The sequence below is a fragment of the Anguilla anguilla genome, chromosome 8 (genome assembly GCF_013347855.1).
Source record: "Anguilla anguilla isolate fAngAng1 chromosome 8, fAngAng1.pri, whole genome shotgun sequence".
In the NCBI taxonomy this organism is placed as follows: Eukaryota; Metazoa; Chordata; class Actinopteri; order Anguilliformes; family Anguillidae; genus Anguilla; species Anguilla anguilla.
In genome coordinates, this window is record NC_049208.1 from 4,084,652 (window position 1) to 4,104,449 (window position 19,798).

The following is a 19,798-nucleotide window of genomic DNA, read 5'->3' on the forward strand; positions in this document are numbered from 1 at the left end:
ATCTCGGTTAGCGAGCCGGATAGCAGAAAGAAACATAAAATGGTCGTCTGCAACACAGTCTTGCAGTTTTTCTCGATTGTTTAAACACGTTTTGGGCGGGGGATCGAACCGGCAACCCTCCGACTGCCAGACAACCACTCTTTCCTCTTGAGCTATGTCGCCCCCTATCCCATGTGTGTGCCCCTGTCAGCTCTGTTCACTTCCTGGGTATAGACTACAGCTGTTTTTTTTTGCCACGCCATTTTATAACAGATGCGAACTTGTCAAACAGAAGAAAAAGATGGGACGCTCTGGATCAAAATACAGCAGATCAGGTTGGAACTGTTCCATTTTCTTCTGTCTTTTGATATTCTGTGCTGTTCACTAAATAAACACGCATGCATTTTTTTTTTTACAAAAAAGTACAAAAACTCTTGAGAAAACAACAATGAGGATTAAATAAAATATGTGTACCTTTTTTAATTGGCAGGTTTATTTATGTAATTACAGTGATTTAAATACATAAAGTGTATGTAAGCCACTCCTGTGGCCCCACACCCAACATCAAAGCACTTTGTGATACTGATACCAAAACAAGCAAACAGACAGAAATAACAGAGGCGTATACAGTCATTCACTCGCACACAGATAACAATAGGATCGATAAACAGATAGAAAGGGAAGTTGGAATGACTCTGATAAACCATTAGACAAACACATAGTAGGGACATCAACAACAGCAAACATCAAAAAAACATGCCAATAAACAATTGCATTCAGATGGAAAACATGACGACGACTGAAGACCCACCTCTTCAGGCTGCACCTCTCCCCATCCCTCCCATCCCTCCCTTCCCCCCTGTAAATGACTAAACTTAGGGGTGTAACTAGGCAGCTGTTTAATAGGTGACTTAGTTGATGCGCCAGTCTTAACGACTACTTGTATTTTTATTTATTTTTATTTTTCCATAGATTGCGTTGTTGCCGTTCTCGTTGTTAGTGTTAATCAGTTTAACCACCAGGGTCCAAGTTGAACTATGCGGTTGTTCCCTGTACTTGGACCGGTACTTCTCTCTAGGGGTTTCGTCATACTTGTTCCTGGTTATGGTTATACACTTTGTTGTACGTCGCTCTGGATAAGAGCGTCTGCCAAATGCCTGTAATGTAATGTAATGTAATGTAATGAGAAAAATAATTGAAAGTAATAAGAGAGTAATACAAAGTAAACAAAACCAAATGAGACAAACAGTAAATAAAAGTGATTACTGGCTATATTGAGGGAACTGGATCAGCTGGAGGAATGTGGTGGATCTGTAATGTAATGTGTGGTAGTAATGTGTGTGGTGCAATAGGTCAGTGTGTGTGCATATAATCTAATCTAATATATGATCAATAAATATTGTTGATTTAGTGTATTGTGAGGCATTAATTCAGAGGGAGATTGATAGTGATTTGAGGATAATGGACCAGGTTTCAGACAAATGTTGGCTTTCATTTTTTATTGTTGCTGTTATTTTTTCCATAGAAATATAGTCAATGAGCAAATCTATCATTGAGTTATATAGATTTCTATCCTACTTTTCCAGTTGACTAAAATGACTTTGTTGCTGATAATTAAAGAGACTAGAAGACTGCTTGGGTGTTTGTGAACAAAACAGCTATCACTTAGAAGACATGCACCATAAGCCTGGATTTTGTCTTTAAACAATAAAGTGGCCATTACATATTCTTCTATGTTTTGTAGGAAATCATTCCAATTACTAAATTAAAGTTAGTGGTTTGCAATATTCCAATAAAATATTCGATAAAATTATTGTTTAGCAGAAATCACTTTATAATAGGTAGCTGCAAGGCTAGAAACCTACATTTTAAAATTCTCCCTAACAGTGGGTACTGGCTTCTGATCGGTTCATGAAGTTCACTAACTGATTAGAGGTTGGTTAATGGTATGTTATTCTATGGAATTTAGTTGAATTGATGTTGAGTTCAGCTCAACATGTTCATTTTGTTTTTACGGTTTCTTGTGAAGATGCTGAGGAAGTGTTCATGTTTCCTTCTCGAAACCTGTAGGAGTTTTAGGCTAAGTGTCTCTATACTTGTCTTTTGGTTCACAAGCATTTTAGCCTAGCTTTTGTAGTAGAAATTGGGGAAAGGCAACCACACATCAGGGATATGTGCAGTAATACAACAATTGCTGCAGTTGGTTCACGATTCAGTGAATGTATACTTTTATAAAACTAAAAAAAAAATAGTTCCCTTTCCATAGTCCAAAATCCAGTCCAGGTTTTCAGTATTTCCAGGGTGTACAGCAAAATTAGGTTCTCAGACAAAGCACAGGTAATAGATCACAGATCCATCTGTAATTCTATTCCCAAAAAAGAGCACCTGCACCCACCACCACACTTTGAAGTTAAAGCAACTGGTTAAATATTTTTGGACAGAACTAACATACAGATCGGTGATCCCTGAGACTCCAAGAAGAAATGTTCATTTTGTTTTCTTTCATTCTCTCCAAACAGATCCCAGTTATTATAGATTACCAAAAGAGAACGATGGTAAGTTTATTAATTCATTTATTTAGTGAAGCCTTTTGGAATATTATTTTTGGTCTACTGTAAAAACTATGATGTGATGTGCTTATTTGAAATTGTAATTAATTCTATTACCCAAATATATCCCTTTCTCACTCCCTTTCCATCTCTCTTCCATGCTTCCCCTAACCCCCCCCCCCCACCCCGCCTCACAGCCCCCCAGCTTTTAAATGTGATCATGCTGGGGAGACACAAGGTAGGGAAGAGTACAGTGGGAAATGCCATTCTGGGGAGAAAGGCATTTAACGTCTGGAGCTTCTTCTTCAAAGGGTGTGTGGAGAAACAGGGAAATGTAAATGGCAGGCTCATCAAACTTGTGCATACACCTGGCTGGACTGGTTTCGACCATACCACTTCAGAGTACAATAAAGGGGAGATCAAGAGGAGCATAATCCATGAAGGGCGTGTTGCTTGTGTGTTGGTCGTCTCTATCGACTCACCGTTCACTGCACAAGATTGGGAAGCAGCGGAGCAGCACATGGAGCTGATCGGCGGTTCAGTGTGGGAACACACTGTACTTGTCTTCATCACACGCAAACCAGACAAGCAGAGAAATCTGAGAGAGACAGACATCATGAATATGCACAAATGGCTTAGGGAGAAATGTGGCAACAGGTGTCATTGGCTTGATAAGACCATGTCAATGGCTTAATTGAAAAATTGGTTTGTGTAGCGACATTGTACAAGAATTATTACAGTTGCTTTAAAGCGAATAATAGTGCATTTAGCCAAGAATCACGGCTGGACAGCCAATGTCCTGAAGAGAGAACGGAAACAGAAAATGGAAGGCTACAACAGGAGAATATTGAGCCACAACAACAAGCCACAACCAGTATACGCAGAGGGACAACCCAGGAAAGTCACCATGGTGAGTGTGATCAGTATCTCACATGGTCAAACCACCCCTACATGTTCAGCAGTAGAAAGTCTGACTGTAGCCAAAGAGATTCGCTGACTTGTATTGTAGCTAAAATCCTTATACATTTCCCATCAATCCCAACTGAGCAGACGCCCCATAACCAGAAGCATGTAGTCTAGATCAAGGTGACTCCAGTATTACAAATTATAAAAAGTAATCTTTATATAGTGCCTTTTATCACTGTTGTGAAACTCAAAAGTGGTTGAGTCTGCTCAGTCAGCTGTGCTTTTGCCCCTGCTCCATTTGCCCCATGAGCTCAATATGTCCCTTTGATTTTATGATATTTATTTTTTTAAATATTTGTATTATTGTTTTTGCTGTTAAATTTAGTGCATGTGCTGCAAGTTATTTTTGTAAAACATATTCTGTACCATAACTGGGTGCCATAAAACAGTTTTCCTAGGTTGGTGAGCCCTTTTATGACTGTGAGCAACTGCCCCTCAAATGCAGTCTGCATGTCTTTGCCTCTTACATAATGTTGTCAGCATGATAAGAGTTTCAGTGTCTCTTTATTCTTCTCTCAGAGTTGAGTTCTGCATCTGAAAATACCAGCGGGCAGCTGAGAGAGGTGCATGATCGCTTATGTTATCAAATGCAAATACCTTGAACAGGGATTGGAATGTTTGAATGACCTGAACCTTCTCCTTGTCTTTGGTATCCAGGTATTCAAAATTCACGTGCCATCTGGCCCTGATTCCCAACAAGGTACTTTTCCTTTGTTTTGACTCAATTTTGATCAGTGTATGGTCTGTTACTTTATTTTTGTCCATATAATACATACTGCATACTCATTACTGATTATTGTTAGTGGAGTCCAAAGTCTTCAGACAGGTTGAGTGATGAAAGAGGTGACTTTACCTCCAGTGGCCAGAACAACAAATACGTTTTATCAAATATATATTTTGTTATATGTATATATTTAAATGAAAGCATATCTGATATATGTATGATTTATATGATACACAATTCGCATAATCTCTGGGTATTGTCACCTTTCTCTCAAACTGTTGTCTCACAACTTCACACTCCATTAGGATTATGATTAGGATCATTTTTATTGACCAAGTATGATAACATACAAAGAATTTTACTTGGAACAATGACTTCACAGAAGGGGCAGCTGGCACAGTTTTAAAAATATTTCACTGCAACATATGAGAGAGGATTTATCTCTATTCTGCTGCTAGAACAACAAAAAAAGGAACTCTTCCAGCAGCTGGATAAGACAGAATAAGTCTGTCCAAGTCAACCTATCTACTCTGATACCTCTACCAGCTACCAAAAAATGGTGAAAATGGTGTGAGTGTTCTCGTGTGCACGCGTGGATATGTGTACACGTGTGTTCATGCCTGGGTAAAATATGCACATACACAGTACAGGCATGTGCATATACAGTAGCATTCTACTTCCTGTTCTTCCTTCCTGTCTACCAGCTCTATAAACCTACCTGCTCTATCCTCTATCAACCTACCTGCACTATCGTCTATTAACCTACCTGCTCTATCCTCTATAAACCTACCTGCTCTATCCTCTATATGTGCTAATTTCCAGGCAAAAAAAAGTTCATGTATTACTGTTATGTAATTACTGTTGTAAAGTAGTAATTCACGTTTCCCTAGCGAACTGCAGTAACTTCAACACATCAAGAAACGTGAACGCAGCATCATTGGAATGTAAGATTATTCCCTTCAACTGAAGGATATTTTTCTATATATCTTTACTGTAAATAGTTTCTATTTCCAATACAAAACAGAATCTTTCAATTTATTTATATTTTTTCAGTTTCTGATTGTTTAATGTCCCCCAGTTAAGGGGGGGGGGGGGGGGGGGGGGGGGGACAGGGTTTAGCCAGTTCATACAACTTAATTTAGTTAAAAAGAAAAAAGAGAGAGAAAAAGTACAGTATGAGGATGTGGAAATATATTTCATAATTATATGTCAATATTAAATCAATTTGATGCTTTGAAGGTGCAACGTAGGTGAATATGAATGAATATTCAATATTTAAAGAGACGTCCGGTATAAACCACGCCCACTTCCGGTCTTCTATCCGAATACAGATACAGATACAGATAATTTTGTTGGTTGAACAGATACAGATACAGATACAGATAATGACATCTCTGCACACTCCTACTATCCTCTATGAATGTACCTGCTCTGTCCTCTATCAACCTACCTGCTCCATCTTCTATCAACCTACCTGCTCTATCTATCAACATACCTACTCTACCCTCTATAAACCTACCTACTCTATCCTCTATAAACCTACCTGCTCTATCTATCAACATACCTACTCTACCCTCTATAAACCTACCAGCTCTATCCTCTATAAACCTACCTGCTCCATCCTCTATCAACCTATCTTCTCTATCCTCATATCAAACTACCTGGAATTAGTTTTACACTGTATGACCAAAAGTATCTGGGCACCCCTTGCTCTGGGTCTTTTTTTCATTGTTTGGGCTAGGCCCCTTAAGTTTCTGTGAAGGCAAAGCTACAGCATACAATTACATTCTGGATGATTCTGTGCTTCCCAAACAGTTTGGGAAAGGCTCTTTCCTGTTTCCTCATGACAATGCCCCCTGGCACACAGCAAGGTCATTATTGGAATGTTTTTTTGAGAATGGTGTGGAGGAACTTGACTGGCCTGGACAGAGCCCAGACCTTTACCCCATCCAAAACCTTTGTGATCAATTGGAAAGCCAACTGCAAGCCAGGCCTAATCAGCCAATCAGTGCCGGACCTCACTAATGCTCTTCTGGCTGAATGGAAGCAAATCCCTGCAGCAGTTCTCCAACATCTAGTATAAAGTCTTCCCAGAAGAGTGGAGGTAGTTACAGCAGCATTGTTATAGCAGCAAAGGATGGATCAAATTTATATTAATGCCCATAATTTTGGATGAGATGTTAGATGTCAGGTGTCCACATATTTTGGACCATGCAGTGTACTTCATCTCATGCTATAATTATACTCTGTCTTCACAAATAACAATAATCAAAGCTTTTACAACCCCCCTCTCTCATCCAGGTGTGCAGTTTGTAGATGAAAACAGGGCAGAGCTCATTAAAAGGGTTACTGCAGAAAATGGAATAGCAGATGCTCTCTACAGTAAAAAGATTGTCCACCGTGAGCTGTACAGTCACATTCGGGCTGCAGGAACCAGCCAGGAAAGAATGAGACTGATCTACTGGGTTCTCAATGCTGACACAAAGAAAGTTGCCTTCTTGGACCAGCTGACACAGGAGGAACCTTATCTTATCCAAGATCAGGGTATGAGACCTTACATTCAAGTACTATCCTTTCTCTCCCGTTTGTCTGCCCTGTCAACCTCTTCTATATTCATCAGTTTATTTGTGTAAAATGTCTACCAGTTATTATATAACTAGAATTTTAGGGACTTAATTATGATATTTATTTTATTAAAGTGAGGTAAATTCCAGTAACTTGAATTCATGATATACTGGTGCATGAAAAAATATTTAGTCAGACAAATCATCTTAAGGTGTTCATTGTGTTTATTGTACTTTCCTTTGTTATGTATGAACTTGTTTTGTTTCCTTACGCTCAAATTTGTACAACATGCTGGCGCCTACGCACTACACTTCCTGGGCTTCAAAACCCTTTTCACCAAACTCATTGAGAGTCATGGTGACATCACAGTGACTTTCTACAGTCTTACACCCAAGTGTTTCCCTGTGTCACACAGCACAGGACAGCTACAGCTTACCAGGGCTTGAGCCCATGGGCCCATAATGGTAAAGGGCCCAAAGCGTCAGAGGAAAAAAAAAAAAGAAAGAAAGAGAGAGCGAGTGAGAGAATTGAGAGAAAATTCAGACTGTCAGAGTGTGCGCCCCCCCCCCCCCCCCCCCCCCCCCCGGCCCTTCAGTCAAAATGTTGACATCAAAGAAAAGAAATAGGTCAAAGACGTCATGTGCGTCATCTGCCTGTGTGTATTCTCTGTGTAGGGCCCGATAGCAATTCAGTTTATTTTGGGATTTGGTACTGGTCTTCCAATGTTCCAAATATATGGTTTTGATTTGTTTTATAGTTTGGTTAACTCTAATTGGCGATTGTGAAGCAGTGCTGATCTGAAGCTGGTTTGTATTAGTACTGGTTAGTTTAGAACCAGCTGGCTGCGGGGATACTTTCCTGGGCTTACCTCTTGGGTTTTTAGAGCCTTATATTGTAATGAATTTTCCGGGCTAGTTTTTAGATGCTCGATAAAATTAAGTGCCCTTTTCTGGACTTGAATAATAATTGGATATCTGCCTAATTCAGCCCTGCATGCATTATTTGGAGTATTTCTGTGTACCTGTAGGATATTTTTACTAAATTCTGCATGCAGAATTTCAGCTGGATGTTTTTCCCATCTAGTGTAGTCTTGCTGACTGAGTGGACCCCATATTTCACTTCCATATAGCACAATTGGCTGGATTACGCTATCAAATATTTTTGTCCAAATTCTAATGGGAATATTTATTTTATGGAATCTTCTTTTGATTGCATAACAAGCTCTGTAGGCTTTTTCTTTTAATGCTAGACCAAAGCTCCCCGATGCACTGAATTTTAGTCCAAGGTAGTCATAATTTAGTGTATGTTCTAGGGCGGTGTTTCCTAGAGTAAAGCAATATCTGCTTTCCTGAGATCTGGGCTTTCTTTGGAAGACTACAATTTTGGTCTTTTTCAAATTTACTGTCAAGGCCCAGTTTTGACAGTATTTCTCCAGCAGGTCCAGCAGAAATTTTATGTCTGTGTCATTTAGAGTGAGGCCAGGAGCTGCAGATTGTTCCAGTAACACCGCTAACTCATTTATATAAATATTGAACAAGGTAGGACTCAAACTGCAGCCCTGCCTCCCCCCACGCCCTTGAGTGAAGTATTCTGTTCTTTTTTTGCCAGTTTTTATTGCACACTTATTTCGCATATATATTAATTTAATTATATCATAAGCTTTACCCCCTACACCACTTTGCAGAATTTTGTAATCTAGGCCCTCATGCCAAATTGAATCAAATGCTTTCTGTAAGTCTAAAGAGCAAGCAAAATTTTTTCCTTTATTATTTGGTGCACATGTTCATTAATTAGGGTGTGTAGGGTATAAATATGATCACTAGTGCAATGTTTTGGAAGAAAGCCAATCTGACTCTTACTCAAGACATTGTGTTCGGTAAGGAAGGCCTGTATTCGGGCGTTTAGAATACTGCAGAACACCTTCCCCAGGTTACTGTTCACACAAATGCTTCAGTAGTTGTTGGGGTCCGATTTGTCTCCACTTTTGTAAATTGGGGATATAAGCCCTTGATTCTAGATGTCAGGAAAGCATCCTGTCTGTAGAACCAGGTTGAATAATTTAAGTAAGGCCATCTGCAGTTCAGAGTTACTGTCTTTCAGCATTTCTGTTCTGATACTGATATTGATTTGCTTTTGTCATCAAACCATTTTTCTTTTGAAGTTGATTTTTGATTATTTTTCTGTTTAATTATTTTGAGGTTAGCTTTAATTGCTGATTGATATAAAATGTAATTTATCATATTAACTGCCAGATTTATGCCAGTTTGGTCAGATTTAAATTGTGTTAAAATGAAACTGTTAATACGGTTAGTAATTTCAGTGGAACTGATTGCTTTGTCTGCCGCCCATCTGTATGTTTGATTGAGATTATACAGCTTAGAGGGCTGTGTTTCAGTGTTATTGGGTTGTCCAATTCTTTTCAGGTACACATTGATTTGACAGTGGTCTGAAAATGGGGTTTGTGGTCTAACAGTGAATGCACTGATGAAAGAGGGGTCCATGTCAGTGATGGCATAGTCGACTACACTAGTCCCAAGAGCTGAGCAGTAAGTGAACCTTCCTAAAGAGTCCCCTCTGATCCTGCCATTAAGAATGTACAGGCCTAAGGCTCGACTAACTCCCTAACTCCCTATCATTTTTATTCATAGCATGCTCAGGGTTGTTTCTATGTGTTGGAGTTGGTATTAAATTTAGAGGGGTTTGTCTGAATATATGTCTATTTCCATTGTTATTTATGCAATCTGTCTCTGTTCCAGTCCTAGCGTTAAAATCTCCACACAGTAGCACATGTCCCTGGGCCTGGAAATGGCTGATTTATGTGTGGAGGTTATGGTAAAATTCCTCATCATAATAAGGGGATTCAGTAGGGGGAGTGTAGTCCGCACACAGGTAAACATCAGGATCACACATGACTATTCCCTTTTTTAATCTTCAGCCATATGTGTGTTGGGCCTTGTTTTACTGGGGTGATGTTGGGTGCCAGGTCTTCTTTAAGCCATATTATGATTCCCCCTGAATCCCTGCCGTGCTTGACATGCTTTAATTTAAATGATGGCACTATGATTTCCCTGTAACCAGGGCCAGTGAGTCAGTGCGTCTACACGGCACCATGTTTCTAACAAAACAATTACATCATGACTATTTACATTATTGATAAAGTCAGGGTTTGACGCTCTTGAGCCCAACGGCCGAGGAGCACATACCCTGAACATTCCACAAACTGATTGAGAGGGATGTCATATTTAATTTAAACTGAATCTACTGGCCGCCACTCTGCCAAGATTTCCAAGCACGAAAGTGGAGCGCGAAAGTGCAAACAACTAAAAGACAAACACAAATGAGAGGCTGATCTGTTGAGCAAAATCCCGAAATTAACAGAGTTATTTTGACCGTCACCAAAATGACACACCTGGAGATGCAACAATCAACCTACTACAGATGAGCGGAGTCGTCAGTGAAGGTCAGCTAGCTGGCGTTAACAATGAATGATGCTAGCAAACGTTGTCTAGCTTAGTCAACCAGAGAAACAGCCAAGGCTGTTGTTGACAATGATTGATTACCTTGCTGAAACACAAATGTAATAAATTTAATATCCGGATAAATTACTGCCAGGTAGTCCCGCTTTTTTTATACGAGTCCGTCGTTGTCTTTTCTGACACAACAATAGTTGTAACGTTAGACCAGCATGAAGCAGACGCTGACCACACACAATGTGAAGTCTGTAGTTACACACAAAACACATTTAACTACTTTAATGTCAATATAAGTTATATTGTGAGATGAAATGAAATGTATAGGGTAACTAGGGGTGAGAATACTCTCGGGCAAGATTCAATTTGCCAATAATTGATTTATTAACAACTTTGAGGCTCTAAGTTTGATCACTCTATGTTCCCTGGATTGAGTGGAGGAAGGAATGGATCTACAATAGTTTATTTTTCATTAAAAGTTGTGTTGTGGTTTGTATTATAGCTATGGTCCTACAGTTGCACTGTTTGTCCACTACGAAGTACTACTCCCATCTAGTGGACAAACAATGCAACTGTAGTACCATAACTATAATGCAAACCACAACACAACTTTTAATGAAAAATAAGCTATCGTCAATAAAAAATAGTTCTGAAGTCCATTACGCAGTAGGAGGGATGCACAGCTGTTAAATGAAGGTTGAATGAATGAATGAATGCTAGAAAAGTGTGCCTTGTACTTTAAGGAGCACTGTGGGATTTGTTTTGATGCCAGTCATGCAGTGACTTTAGAGAGCTGTTCAGCACTGTTCAGGGCACTGAAATGGCATCATTTGAGTACACTGCTCTGTATCGAGTGCACCTGGATGACGTCATTTCCAGTGCACTGAACAGTGCACAGTATGCACGACCGAACAGGCCCTAGGTGGCGGTAGGGGGAGGGGGGCCTTGGAAAATGTTGAAGCCCCTGGGCCCATAATGTTTTACTGCGGCCCTGCAGACGCTGACCCACCACCGTCAAGTTCAACGTCGACAACAAGAGAAGTCGCCCAAGCTGAAGGTTAGCTGACGCTACGAATAGGTGTCTACAGTAAACTGATTAAATTGTCTAGGCTGTTCACACAATGTTATGTCTGTAGTTACATACGAAACACATTTAACTACTTTAATGTCAATATAAGTTATATTGTGAGATTAAATTAAATGTATATGGTATCTAGGGGTAAGATGTCTTAATGCTGCCCTGTTCACTGGTCACATTAAGCAGCTGTACCATCATTGAATGTCCACTTAATGACAATCACTGATGACTATAGAGCATAAATATATATGCTTGAGTATGTACAGTATTTGTGTGTGTGTGTGTATGTACTTACATTAAATGTACAGTAAAGTATGGACGAAATGTGGTAAATCTGTCGATAACTGTACGTTGAGAAGTGACACTTTGCACAAAGTGCTTATAAGATTGAATACTGGTATTTAGAACCTTATTGTAATTTCTGCAATACTACAGAATACATAGTCATGTCACAAAATGCTGAAACACAGTTAAAGTTAACAACTGAAATGGGAAAAAAAGCATTCTTGAATTAAACTAATCTCAATTTATTGAAGAAGCCCTGTCTAATTTAACCTGGAGGCAAGAAAGCATATGAGGTGAACAGAATGTGTTGCACCTGGCCCATTAAATAGTAATCTAATATAGCGCCTTATGGTCCCGTCCACTCCCCACCCCTCCCCCAGATCGACAGGATGTAAAGGAAAATGTCGGAAAGCTGGAAAGAAGGCGCAGCAAGCTCATGGCTATGAAGACTGCCCAGAAGCAGGAAATGGAGTTCTGCAGATTTCTCGTTTCAATAACCGATACCACAGGTCCCATCAATGAGAAACTAGAAGACTTCAAACACCAGAGTAAGACAGACTAAGTCTGACCAATCAACCTCTATAAACCTACCTGCTCTGTCTTCTATTAACCCACCTGCTCTATCTTCTATTAACCTACCTGCTCTGTCCTCTATAAACCTACCTGCTCTATCCTCTATCAACCTACCTGCTCTAATCTCTAATCAACCTACCTGCTCTATCCTCTATCAACCTGCCTTCTCTGTCCTCGTATCAAACTACCTGAAATTAGTGTTACACTGTATGAGCAAAAGTATCTGGGCACCCCTTGCTCTGGGTCTTTTTTTCATCGTTTGGGCTAGGCCTCTTTAGTTCCCGTGAAGGCAAAGCTACAGCATATAATCACATTCTGGATGATTCTGTGCTACCCCAGCAGTTTGGGGAAGGCCCTTTCTTGTTTCAGCATGACAGTGCCCCCTGGCACACATCAAGGTCATTATTAGAATGTTTTTGTTGAGAATGGTGTGGAGGAACTTGACAGGCCTGGACAGAGCCCGGACCTCCACCCCATCCAACACCTTTGTGATCAATTGGAAAGCCAGCTGCAAGCCAGGCCTAATCAGCCTATCAGTGCCCGACCTCACAAATCCTCTTCTGGCGGAATGGAAGCAAATCCCTGCAGCAATGCTCCAACATCTAGTATAAAGTCTTCCCAGAAGAGTGGAGGTTGTTATCGCAGCAATGGGTGGATCAACTCCATATTAATGCCCATAATTTTGGATGAGATGTTGGATGTCAGGTGTCCACATACTTTTGACCATGCAGTGTTCTTCATCTCATGCTATAATAATACTTGGTCTTTAGAAATAACAATAATCAAAGTGCTTACAATCCATCTCTCTCACCCAGGTGTGCTGTTTGTGGATGAACACATGGCAGAGTTCGTTGAAAGGGTTACTATACCAATGCCAATAGCAGATTCTTTACTTACTAAAAAATTTGTCGGAATTGAGCAGTACAGTGAGATCCAGAAGGTAGGAACCAATCCGGATAAAATGAGACTGATCTACACAGCTCTCAATGCTGAATCAAAGAAAACTTCCTTCTTGGAGCTGCTGGTACAGAAGGACCTTTTTTTTGTCCGAGATCTGGGTATGATACCTTACATTCAAGTACTATCCTTTCTCTCCTGTTTGTCTTCCCTGTCAACCTCTTCTATATTCATCGGTTTATTTGTGTGAAATGTCTACCAGTTATCATACTGTATAACAAGAATTTAAGGGAATTAATTATGATATTTATTTTATTAAAGTGAAGTAAATTCCACTAACTTGAATTCATGATATACTAGTGCATGGAAAAATATTTTGTTTTAAGGAATTATATTTAGTCGCAGGGAGGAAAACAAGTTTATCTGACTCCATTAACTTCAAATCCTGTAAAGTGAAGATGTATGTGAATACGGGTTCGTGTATACGTGCATTGGCTGCTCTGAAAAAGGGAAAAAACTGTTTATTATGACACAATATGACCATTGGCAATAACCGAGGATAGGCAGTTTCACAGATGGAAAAGGTGAACACTTTATTTTACAAAGCAAGACAAAGACCACTATGAAAAGAAAAGACATACAAATTAACAAACTAGGGCAAAGAAAAGGTACACAAAGTGAGTATTGATGAATGCCCAAATATTCTGTACAGCAAAGACTATAGTACTAACTGTTAAGCAGATTCTCCCCGAATATTTCTTTGGACCTCCTTATATCCAATCCTGAGAAAGCCTTCCACACCCCACAGCTCTCTTGGTTTGCCCAAATAAGGTCTGGACATGAATAGGCCGGTAACGTCTGCCCCACCAAGAAACCCCCCCATACCTCCAGGAAGAGAGAAACTGCACTTCCCCCCTCCTCTGTAGACACAGGAGAAGCATTGAAATCCCGTGACAGTAATAAGATACTTTGTATGATGGCACGTGATCCTTTTACCTATCAATTCTCCAAATACTTCTCTATGGGAGTCCATGGTGGTGATCCATCTGTGACTCAGGTACTTATGTAGGCATACCTATGTATAAATATACTATGCTTTACATACTTTGGATCATAACCCCATATACTATCTCATACCTGTTCAGTGTGCTTGTGTATGTATTATATTATTCACAGTCCCCCACATTTATCATATCATCCTTAGTTATCCGCATGCAAATACATATGATGCATTCTTTCAGTCCATGGTAGTAGTTTTGTCTGACCCAGGAGAGCCTGGGCCATTGTCCATGGATTGCAGAGCAGCAGTTTACGGCCCCCAATTGAAATTCTTGACCCTCCACCTGGCATGGCCACAGCTCCAAGAGGGTATTATCCTGTTCTCTGATTCCTCCAACTCTTCCTGGAGGATAAGCTATCTGAAGATTGCAAAAGACAGTCCCATGCAGCTTTCAGCTGCCGTCCCTATCCTGGGGCATTTTATGGCTCCTCTCAGCTCCACTCATGTACGGCAGTGGAATTTTACAACTCCGCCAGTGTGCACGCCATGGAAGAGTATGTGAAGGGACAAGAGATTTGATTGGAAAAATTGCAATTTTGCCTTACATTGTCTAACAAGTCATCAGGCCATAAGTTGTTCATTAATTGTGTTTTGTACTTTTCTTTTCTTTTAATTGCCTGTTTTCATGTCTTTTAAAAAATAATAGACCTGATAGGATGCTCTCTTAACATTCATCTTTCATTCTCAACATCTTTAGCAAAGAAGAAACTAGAAGAACTTGAGGCCAGTAACACTGCTGCAGACTGAAACATGAAACATACAATTCAACAAAGATGTGGTGTGTAAGAGTATGGGACCATTACTTGATGCCTAACGTTGATAGTATGATACAGTTAAGCTAAGCCTTTAATGGACGAACTGTAGACTAATTTGACGCTAGCTAAAATTGCACAACGCTGTTCCGAAAAATGTGGAACAGTGGCCTTTGCTATTGATGAATGGCATGCAGAATGAGTGTAGATGTTGCCGTTGCAACACTATATGCAGGAATATATTTCTACTCTATGATCTTAATCTTACTCAAGATTTTATTATTTATTTAAATAGTTTTTGCCACTGGGAGTTTGTGTGGTTCATCGGTACATATTTTTGGAAGGTCATATATTATATATTTTATGTTCAATGCGTAAATGTGTAAATATTGCAGATAGGTCCTACCAGGCCACCTGGAAGGGGTCTGCCTCTGCTTCTCATCCACTTGTTACGGGAGTGCCGCAGGGATCTGTACTGGGTCTGCTGTTCTCCTTATACACCAGATTCCTTGGTTCAGTCATTAATTCACATGGCTTCTCCTATCATTGTTATGCAGATGACACACAACTCTTCTCTTCTTTCCCCCCCTCGGCCACACAGGTCAATGATAAGATATCTTCCTGCCTGGCTGACTTCTCCACCTGGATGGCCAGCCACCATCTGAAGCTCAACCTCAACAAAACTGAGCTGCTCTTCTTCCCGTGCAAGACGTCCTTACTTCGTGAGCTCTCAATCATGGTTGATGGCACCACAGTGACTGCCTCTCACTCTGCCAAGAGCTTGGGGGTGGTCCTGGATGACCAACTGGACCTCAAGGAGCACATCAAGGCAACATCACGGTCCAGCAGATTCCTTCTGTACAACATCAGAAGGATTCGACCATACCTGACGACGCACTCCACCCAGCTGCTCGGCCAGGCTACGGTGACCTCTTGCCTTGATTACTGCAACTCTCTCCTTGCAAGCCTGCCAGCTTGTGCCATACAGCCACTACAGATGATTCAGAATGCCGCTGCCTGACTCATCTACAACCTTCCCAAATTCTCCCACGTCACTCTTCTGCTGCGATCACTCCACTGGCTTACCGGTCGCTGCCAGGATCCGGTTCATAGCCCTGACCCTTGCCTACACTGCTGCCAACAGGACAGCCCCCATCTACTTGCAGGACATGATTCGATTCTATGTGCCTGCTTGACCACTCCGCTCTGCGGCAGCAGGGCGCCTTGTAACCCCTCCCACCCGCCCAAAGGGATCACAGAGCTTCTCCACCCTAGCTCCCCAGTGGTGGAACTAACTCCCCGCCCCTCTCCGAACCTCCCCCTCACTACCCATCTTCCGCCGTGGCCTGAAGACTCATCTCTTCAGACTATACCTAGACTAACCACCACCACGCTGTATATTTCACTCTAAATCCCCCCCCCCCATTTCATGACACTTGTTACAGGTTGCCCCATCCCAGCACTTTTTGGTCATTTGTATTTGTCCTAATACTGTAGCTTGTTCTTCAGCCTAGTTGGCTTGCAGAAGTTAGGTCTGAATAGTGTTCACTGTGTGAACTAAACTGTGTTCTTGGCTAGAAATCGCTGTACAAAATAAGTATTGTACCTTACTGAACCTGTGTTCAGCAGTTGTCTATGACCATGAAATGAACTTTTTGTACGTCGCTTTGGATAAAAGCGTCTGCCAAATAAATGTAATGTAATGTAATAAAATATAATAAAACTTGGGCATATGTTCTTTTTATATATAAGTTATATATAATATAAGTAATATATTCTGTGGACCCTTTCACTCTGTGAGGTATTGGGAAAGCACTGGACCTGTGGTTTTGTCAAAAGCAATGAAAATCCCTCAGCAGCTTACTAGTGTTAGGATATTTTGCCCTTATTCGTGGAGTCAAATGCAGGACGATGAAGAATACGCTGACAAAGTTTCCTCAGAGGATTTGTTGTTTAATTTAATGCGCAAGGGAGAGACAGACCCAGCACATTCGGGCGCTGCGCTGAGAGAATCTCTGCCGATCGCGCTGTGTGGTGTCTTGATATGCAGTCCGTGGTCATACGTATCAAAAGGTTGAGTTAAGTGGTGGGCCGGAGACAAATGGTCTTGTCCCTTCCTGGGGACCCTCGCAGCCATTTAGCAGAGGAATGTGACATCCTTGCCACAGACACCAGAGGTGTTATACCGAGACACACTACAGAGGGGCTAGACACAGAGGCATGCAACTACATACACAGTAATGGCAGAAACGGAAACACAATACACTACATATAATATATATGTATACTAAATAAAACTGGGAACCTATCACTAGTGAGGTAAAATTATAGTAGATTTCCTGATGGAAACATATGTTATCACAAGTATTTATTAATTTTTTAAAAATGATTCTTAATATGATTGAACAGTTTTGTTAACGATATGTTTTAATTTTATCAAGACACATTTTACCAGTATCTAAAAAGTAGAGCCCGACGATATATCGGTTTGGCCGTTATATCGGCCATTATTTGACTTTTTTGACGCCATTGGGATCGGCAGTTATGCAGCCGATGTGTCCCGATATTTTAATAAGTATAATAAACAAAAAAACAATGATGATTATTTATCTGTACTTGTCTGTTCGAACGTTGTAGTTGCTATTTACTAGAATTATCCCGTAGACTGAGCTCTAATACAAGTGTGAACTGCAGTAGCTGACGCGCTACTTCTGTAATAAGACGTTCGTCACGCGTGCCTCATCCAGTATTCTCCACTGCAAGACTTGTCTGCACAGATTCGATTGCCGCAATAAAGGTATGTATATTTAGTGAAAGTTTTTTAATTCAACGCATTTACACGACCACTATGTTTATCAATCTTCATTATCAAGCGAGCGAGCTAGCTAACAAATTTGGTTCACTTTAGCAAGCTAGCTGGCTAGCAAGCCTTTGAAGTGGCAGTGAGCACATACGCAGCGTAGGATCTACATTTCCAGAGGACATCTCTGTATTCTCTAATAAATAACCAGCCAAAATAAAATGGTGATTGAATGCATCACACATTTGTTTTTTGTCTGAGATAATGATATTAGCTACTATATGATGCTGTGTCAATAGCCAACGCGTTATTGCAAGCGAGTGTGCCATCTAGTCACGCGTCATCGTAGCAAGCTAACCAGACAGTAAAAACGCCGATAAAACACTTCTAACGTGGATCATTTTAAGCCATGTTATCTAGCTTTGTCGTGATAACATGAGAGAAGGATTGCTGCTGGAGAAGTGAATCAACCAACACTTAGCGCGGGTAACCTGCACGAAAGCGCATTGTAGTTTTTTTCACCACCGAATTCTTATGGACAAGCCTCACGTTACGTATTTCATCCAGTCAATTTAGTTTCATCTAACGTTACACTTGATTCACTCATTAGCTCCGCTAGATAAAGTCTTACTCTTTGAGATCATGTAGTAGGAATAAAATAAGAAAATATAATTAATTTACTGAAAATCGATATAAGAAATAATAATAATAATATATTAATAATAATAACAACAACAACAATAATAATAATATTCATAAAAATGCATGTTTGAAACTGGAAAACTGATTTTTTAAATCATTTTTTTTTATAGATGGCTGGAAAAGAAAGGAGTAGTGGAGTTATTTTGAATTCACACCACCTGAAGATGGTGTTAATATATATATTTCATTTAATATCATCTTTTACATTTTTTTATCGATCAAAAAGTTCTTTGTGTGTTTATTTTTATTTATTTGTTTGCTTATAAGTTAAATGTTCTCAAATATAGAAGCTTTGATAAAATATAAGTTTTTCAAATTAATTTGAAAATGTTGCACTTTTTGAAAAAATATCGGTCAAAACATCGGTAATCGGTGGGCTAGGACTCTCTAAAATCGGGATCGGCATCGGACCCAAAAATCTGGCATCGGTCGGGCTTTAGTTTGATTATCACTGATTGAGAGTGAAGGGTGTCTGTACTCTGTATGCTGTGCGCCACCCATTTCAGATCTGTTCTCTTCAGCATATGAACACTGCTCGGTATGCACTTATTGTACGTCGCTTTGGATAATGCGTTGTGTGTACTGAAAAGGCTGCGCTCGAGCATCCTCACTGAAGCATCCTCCGGGAGCCTCCTTGCTCCTCAGTCCTCCCAGGAGCACGAAAGGGGGCGGACCGTCCCTAAAGATGGCGGACCTCGATCGACTTCCGGGTCAGGCGAGGACCGAGGAGACGAGGACGAGTGCCTTGACATGGCTTGTGAGCGGGACAGGAAGTAGAAAAGCAGTCCCTTATTGGCTGCTCCTGCCCATCACTCATGGGGGAAATGATGATGCAGTGGTGACCACAGGAAAGAGTGCCTAGACATGGCTTGTGGGCGGGACAGGAAGTAGGAAAGCAGTCCCTTATTGGCTTCCTTATGCCTGTCACTCATGGGGGAAATGATGATGCAGTGGTGACCACAGGAAAGAGTGCCTAGACATGGCTTGTGGGCGGGACAGGAAGTAGGAAAGCAGTCCCTTATTGGCTTCCTTATGCTTGTCACTCATGGGGGAAATGATGATGCAGTGGTGACCACGGGAAAGAGTGCCTAGACATGGCTTGTGGGCGGGACAGGAAGTAGGAAAGCAGTCCCTTATTGGCTGCTCCTGCCCATCACTCATGGGGGAAATGATGACGCAGTGCTGACCATAGGACAGAGCCTCCCTCTTTATTCATTAATATTCATACTCTCACACAAACTTTTATAAAATATATTGCATTTCAGTCCAGAAAAGCCAAAAGATATAAATCATCTCGCTTCAGACAAGGATTATCAACAACTCAGTGCAAATTCAGGCTACAGCAAACTATATGGACACTGATCACAGATCAATAACATAAACATCAATGCAAACCTG

General features: G+C 40.6%; 2 protein-coding genes across 2 annotated transcripts in view; one reads left to right on the forward strand and one right to left on the reverse strand.

The window, feature by feature from the left end:
• Nucleotides 1–220: 220 nt before the first annotated feature.
• Nucleotides 221–15,538, forward strand: LOC118234056. The gene is made up of 10 exons (XM_035430366.1): nucleotides 221–314; nucleotides 2,499–2,534; nucleotides 2,726–3,438; nucleotides 4,152–4,194; nucleotides 6,520–6,762; nucleotides 11,251–11,310; nucleotides 11,997–12,164; nucleotides 13,005–13,247; nucleotides 14,844–14,924; nucleotides 15,500–15,538. Exons 3-9 carry the CDS (start codon nucleotides 3,352–3,354, stop codon nucleotides 14,891–14,893), a joined length of 894 nt encoding a protein of 297 aa, XP_035286257.1. The 5' UTR covers nucleotides 221–314; nucleotides 2,499–2,534; nucleotides 2,726–3,351; the 3' UTR covers nucleotides 14,894–14,924; nucleotides 15,500–15,538.
• Nucleotides 15,539–19,587: 4,049 nt separating this feature from the next.
• The window catches only part of carmil3 (capping protein regulator and myosin 1 linker 3), a 47,721-nt gene continuing 47,510 nt past the window's right edge, over nucleotides 19,588–19,798 (reverse strand). Inside the window, exon 36 of the mRNA XM_035429280.1 lies at nucleotides 19,588–19,798. This exon is cut by the window's right edge and continues 1,582 nt beyond it. The gene's annotated coding sequence lies outside the window, so the exon portion shown is untranslated.

What these genes read in the sequence shown, in the direction of transcription:
- LOC118234056 (XM_035430366.1), top strand. Translation starts at nt 3,352, where the DNA reads ATGGAAGGCTACAACAGGAGAATATTGAGCCACAACAACAAGCCACAA. An exon ending in TTATCTTATCCAAGATCAGG is followed by an intron (nt 6,763 to 11,250) that starts GTATGAGACCTT and finishes GCGGCCCTGCAG; the next exon opens with ACGCTGACCCACCACCGTCA. An exon ending in AGAAGACTTCAAACACCAGA is followed by an intron (nt 12,165 to 13,004) that starts GTAAGACAGACT and finishes TCTCTCACCCAG; the next exon opens with GTGTGCTGTTTGTGGATGAA.